At 46.7% G+C, this 6,166-nt stretch overlaps 1 protein-coding gene across 2 annotated transcripts in view; it reads right to left on the bottom strand.

Annotated features, from left to right (window-relative positions):
* Positions 1–5,496, bottom strand: part of Astn1 (astrotactin 1) — a 310,603-nt gene extending 305,107 nt beyond the window's left edge. Inside the window, exon 1 of one of the 2 annotated variants that reach the window (XM_004626776.2) lies at positions 4,898–5,496. In XM_004626776.2, the coding sequence (XP_004626833.1) occupies positions 4,898–5,180 (283 nt within the window). In that variant the 5' untranslated portion in view covers positions 5,181–5,496. The remainder of the gene's footprint in view (positions 1–4,897) is intronic. The other variant, XM_023710344.1, reaches the window with a different exon arrangement.
* Positions 5,497–6,166: the final 670 nt, after the last annotated feature.

The following is a 6,166-nucleotide window of genomic DNA, read 5'->3' as shown; positions in this document are numbered from 1 at the left end:
TATATATATATATCAATCTTGCCTCCAAAGAGAAATTAAGAAATTAAGTTTGTATTTTGCTTTTCCTTCAAATACTCCAATGACTTTGAGCCTTATCAGCACATCTAAAGGAGGATTTGAAGTGTTCTAAAATTCATCACTCCTGCATTCAAAATGCTTCTGATGTAAAAATTTACATTTCTGTAGAGAAGCAATAAATAATAACCCTCTCAATACCTATAAATTTGCACATTCTGCTAATGCAGATTACGGAAATGCTAGAGATCCTACCTTAAGATTGCTACCATTCATTCAGTCTCGGATATGGCTGACACCCTGTACATATTTGTTTACAATACAGGCCACTCTCCAGGACCCCAACCCTGTGTTATTTCCAATTTGCATTTCTGTAGAGCCCTTCTTGGAGAGCACCAAACATTTATCTTCATCCCCAGTTATCCTGCCTTGTTCTTCAAATCTAGCGATACCATAAAACATCCCAAGTGCATGAGAACATAACTACCCAAATCTGACAAGTAGAAAGGAAATAAGAATGCCCATATGTTTCCTAAATATATGTACTAACCTACTGATGGGGACTACCTTTTGTATACAGACTTGTGTGACAAACCACTCAATGGTGAGGACGCTTAAGGGGTATTTGCACAGAAGCCATAAATGACTTCTCTGTGCGGAGCATGTGAGTGTGCTGGCCCTGTGCTAACCATTGCCAGACCCCTTTCTGCCTGGAATAGAAAGCATATTTTGAAAACATATTTTGAAAACTTTTAGGCATATACACTGTAGGTGAGAGAAAAGCCCACAAGTCATACTGACCTAATTCCAAATAGACTTGAGGAGCCATCTAATCCTCTACCTGACCCTCTCTTTACTCCACCACTAGCATAGGTGGCAAGCCTAGAAATGACACCAGATTTGTCTTCATAGCCTTCCCTGTTAACCACCACACTGGACAGCTCCAGACACTTTACACATGTGGCAACTTAGTACATCTCTTCGCACTGATTGATTTCTCTTCAGGAATACTTTCTTCAATCAAACACCATGGCAGCTAAAGAAAAATTCCAAGGCACAAGAGAAATAGCTTTCTTCACTAAGTTTCATCCATGCAAAAGCTCCATAGTCGGGTCTGAAATAAAAGGGCAGCCCCTTCGCACAGTCATGAGATTGATAAATATATCCCGTTTCACAGCACAGGAAAACTGGAGGTCACACTGCAGGGTAATGCCTCATCTCAAGATCAGATACACTTCCCAAGCAGAAATGTCCACAGTTTTGAAAGCTAAGATATGAAATTTCAGCTGAAATGTGAAATTGTACTTCATGAATTTGGCAAGCCTTTAAATTCTCCTGAGAGGATACTAAGGCTTATGTGCCTAAGTATCTAAATTGGAAATTGCAGCTATTCTGCAACACTTTAGAGAGTTTTACAACACATCTGAAAGCAAGAGTTTAGATTACCTGGCTCAGAGCTGCAAGATAAGCACCATAAGGAAGAGGGTCAGCCGCCATGCAATTAGTATTTGTGGGAAAGGTGGCAGCCCAGAGATAGCATCCTCTGGACCAAAACTTTCCACTTCAAAAGTATGGGTAGCAAAACACAACACAACTAAAATCACAACCTGTCCTTGCATCACAATTTGCAAACATAGAGATTCCTCCTCTCTGGCTGGGATTATTCCATAGCAAACTGACAAGCGCGATGGCAGAGAGAACACCTGGGAGGCAAGCCAGACGGTCTTCCACGCTAAAGCAGGCCTCCCCGCCTGACCTTTGGGCAGAGAAGCATGCCTCATGCTCCATGTGGTCCCCACCACTCTCCTATCACAAGTCTACTCAGTTCCACACTGTGGCACACGCGTGCCACTCTCCTATTGGCCCCTGCCACCACTTCTTCCTGCTCCCTTCTCCAAGACCTCAAATGTTTTTAGCTCTCCTAGACCAAGGCAAATCTGTTTACCTTCAATTTCACTCACTTGTGTTTAGTTCTGCTCAGTATTTTTAATGCATATAAAGAACCCAGAGGTAGGATATGTGGAAGACTGCCTCCTCAGGAGGGCGTGGAGAGAGCACAGCGGGTGTAGGATTTACAAGATAAAATGGATAACCGCTGGGTGGGAGCTGAAGAAAGAGCTTTCTCAATAGAGGAACAGTGCACTCGAAGCCTTAAAGGAGTCCTGAAGGCCATGGCAGCAGTGGAAGCCAACAGGCTGGACAGCTCACCCTTAGCACAGATTTTGAGACAGATGAGAAAACCCTTGTCTGACTCACTGACCTGACAGAACCTGATCCCAAAAACAAAGGGAAATCAAAATTTCCTTTTCTGTTTGTTTACTTTTATTTATTCAAAGATGAGACAAGTTCTGATTCAGGTCAAGGGTCCTTGTCACTCAATCAAATCTCCATCTTCCATGGAGTCTATTCTCATCATAGAAACATTACATTGGCATCCACAGCACACAGCCAGGTGCTCTTACAGCTGCTGATAGCTCTTATAGGTATCTATTGTTTTCCCTGGGACTCCGGAGGACCCCAAACCAGGAGCTTTTTTAGTTTTCTGTCTTCTAGTCCTAAAAGTGCTAACTAAGTGTATGCTTAGTAAATTTCCAGGACTGACTTACTGATTCCTCCAGGAGGTACAATAAGCGAAATGGGTTCCAGAGAGAAGCTCAAGAAAATCCCTAACCTGAAGTTACATAACCCTAACTAGTGGCCATAAATGAGCCAGGACAACAAAAGTGAACTTCAAAAGCAACTGTCTTTGAATTTGGTTCCCTTGAGCTTAGACCCCTCTTGCTGGCCTGGTTGGCTCCAGCAACCAACGTGACATCCATCTCTGTTCACCCTGGGACTATCAAGCCAGAAGGATTGGGTACCAGGACCTCTCTGGTTCTGAGCACACCTAACTGATTGGAAGGGTGTCGGGACAATCATTGCATTGGAAAAGTACATCTGGTCACAAAGTGAGTGCGCCTATGCCTGTGTGTAAATGCCAAGTTGCAGAAAGTTACCATAGCAACCAGAACAGGATGCTACTGTGGGTAGCTTTGCACAGAGACACAAAAACCCATTCTGTGACATATGAGCTTTTAAAGTGTACGTCAAATGCTGACAGACACATCATGATATCGGGCCCTCAATTTGGTATTCTTCAATGAAAGAAGTGGATTCTGAATACCTGCTACCCAGCCTCCATTCTCCGTCCACATAGGTCCCATGGCGTACGCAGTAAACAATGCACACAGAACCCAAAACGACCTCTTTAGAAAACATATAATTCTCCATACTCACTTTTATATATTAGCATGAACAGGCTGTACGTGCACACCACCATGACTTCCACACAAACTTTACATCTACTGAATAACCCAGCATTTTGTACATTGTAAGGAGTAGCAGATCCACAATGTTCCCATACCCAGTCAGCCTCCAGTTTTTATTATGTTATTGGTGTTTTAATGCAAAAATACATAATCCCATCAAGAATGTAGGTTGGTTTTAAGGACTCAACTGAGCTGCACTCCAGGAACTATAAGTCAACTTTTCAAAAGACCAGGTAATTTTTGAAATTACTTTTCCATAGGGGTTGGAGAGTGAGAGCTTACTCACCCACCTCCTAATGTTTTCAGGATGAATAAGTTTCTTGCTAAGAAGAGCATGAGAGAGAGATGTTAGAATTTGACATGTGACTCCTGGGAAGCCATGTTCCTGCAGAGTGAACTGGAAGATCAAAGGTATTAGGTAGATGTGGCTGGGTCCTAGACATTATCATTTCTGTGTTTGTTTTCTAGGATCGAGGGTGAGTTTTGAATTCTCTCCTGGAGAAAATAAGAATATGTACAACATCACTAAAGATAGAAATTGCATGGTAGGCAAGGTGAGACATCCATCTACACATGAAGATGTGGAGAAATTTGGTGAACTAGGTCACATGATGAACCTGTAGTACTTTGCAAGATGCTAGAGCAAGACCACAACCTCCTTCCAACTTGGTAAGAGAAAAGGATGGATTCAGAGTGGTGTATGCATCCCTGAAAGAATTTTGTGGCCTAAGAAAATGACAGTGGAGGTATCAAGGGAGTGAAACATAAAGAAACAAAGGAAAGGAAAGCCTCTTGATCAGGGAAGTCATTCTGTCTGCACCAATGCTTGTACTTATCTTAGGTGGTCCTGGGAACAAAGAGAACAAGAGTAAGAGACAGGAGTTAGGGACTTCTTTATCCCAGTAACTGAGACATGACTTGGAGATGTGGTGGTGGCTGAACTGAGGAGTCCTTACACCATGGCACAGAGGCAGGACGTCCCAGGATGACCACTCTGGCGAGGGAAACTTGAGTGCTTGGATGAAGGGCATAAACAAAGGCTGTCAAAGAATGTAGACCTGAGATCCAGCCAGCCAGCCACAACTCTTGGGCCTGCACAGGTCTGAGGAAAAGGAGTCAGAATCCTTATTTCTAAAGCCCCAGGAGTGGCTGGGGATGGGCAGACGCCCAGGGGGTGTGGAGCAAAGCCGAACATGTGGTCAGGGAATGTGGAAAAGGGTTTATGGGAGTGGAATGGATAGCAAACCAGAAGCACCTTGTGGATGCTTTCCTGAATAAAAGCTGGGTAGGAGGGCAAGGCTGGATAGGTTTCTCAGAGACTCCAGCAACCTGTTCCTTTGCGGCAGGGTAGATGAGGGAGGCTGAGGGCTCCACATCCAGACTCCACGGGGCTGGGGCGTCAGGTGCACTGAGCCTGCAAGTGGGTGTGGAGATACCTGGGAGCGGGGCGGATCCTGGGAGGTGGGGTGGGGGAGGGGAGGTCGTCGGCGAGTGGGCGTGTGGAGCCAGCCGGATTGGGGGGTAGGGGCGGCGGTCCAACGCCTCGGGCAGCCTCGACCTCCCCCGGGACTCACCTAGCACGAAGTAGGGCAGCTCTGTGTTCTCCAGGTCGTCCACCACTACCATTTCTCCAGGGAAGTCGTTACGCACCGAGAAGAGGAGCTTGGGTTCGGAGGCCGAGGGGCTGTGCATGATGCTCAGGTCGTTTTCGCGCAGGAAGGGCAGCGCCGACACCGTGATGCTCTTGAGCTTGCACTCCAGCTCCTTGGACGCATCCACGTCGCCGCCGGCGGTAGCCAGCACCGCCGCCGGCCCCCAGCAGCAGGCGAGCAGCGCGCAGAGCCGGGCTAAAGCCATCTTGAGCCCCGGCCGCCTTCCTCCCAGCGCTGCGATGGTGGGGGAGGAACGAGCGGGAGGAAGCGAGCGGGGAGGGCGCGAGCGAAAGCGGGCGGGAGGCGGGGGAGGCCGGGGAGGGCTAGGGAGCCGGGGAGCCCGGTCCCCGGAACCGTTTGCCGATGGGCGGGCGGGCGGGCGGAGGGCAGGCTCCAGCACCGAGGTCCAGAGAGCCCAGGCCCTTTGTTTCCTGGAGCTGCTAATCTGGGGAAAGGAGGAAGAAGGGATGGGGTGCGGGGAGAGAAAAAGAAAAGGAAGGGCGTTAGGAGGCAAAAGGAAGGGAGCTAAGGGTTGTAGGGAATCAGGTCAGCCCCCAGCTGGCTGTGGGTGCTCCTGCCTCTCTGCCTTGGCGTTCCCCCCCGCAAGAGCCGTGCTAGGCTATTAACAGCGTGGACTGCATTTTGGAAAACTCGTCTTTGCAATGCAAAATCCTCCCTGTCGCAGCATCATCTCAATGGCTCAGGAAAGGTACACGCACGCACACACGCGCACGCACACACCTTGTAGGGCTCTTCCTCAAAGCAGGTGTGTGTGTGTGTGTGTGTGTGTGTGTGTGTGTGTGTGTGTGTGTAGATTCTCCTGTGATTATTGTAGTTCTAACTCATTTTCTTTCCTCCCCACGTTAGTTATTTGAATTTTTTGGATAAGTGGGTGCTGACATAAATAGACATTTGTAGATAATGCACTAACTTTGCAGGATATTTAAAGAAAATATTTGCTATATTGATATAGATAGTAAGCAACAAGAACAAGAACAACCAAATTCAATGTACATTATACAGTTAAGCAGGCAAGCTGAAGTTTTACTTGCTATTTTTACCTCTTCATTTCGTTTCGGTCACAAATATTTTCTGCAGTAAGTAACAGATGATTTGGGAAATACTTTAATGGATAGAACAAAGCAGACTGTAGCTCACAAAACTTGTGCCTTTAATGTTAAAGAATCTCAG

Source organism: Octodon degus, unplaced genomic scaffold, assembly GCF_000260255.1.
Source record: "Octodon degus isolate 3935 unplaced genomic scaffold, OctDeg1.0 scaffold00017, whole genome shotgun sequence".
Taxonomy (NCBI): Eukaryota; Metazoa; Chordata; class Mammalia; order Rodentia; family Octodontidae; genus Octodon; species Octodon degus.
This window is presented reverse-complemented; position numbering and strand designations above follow the sequence as displayed.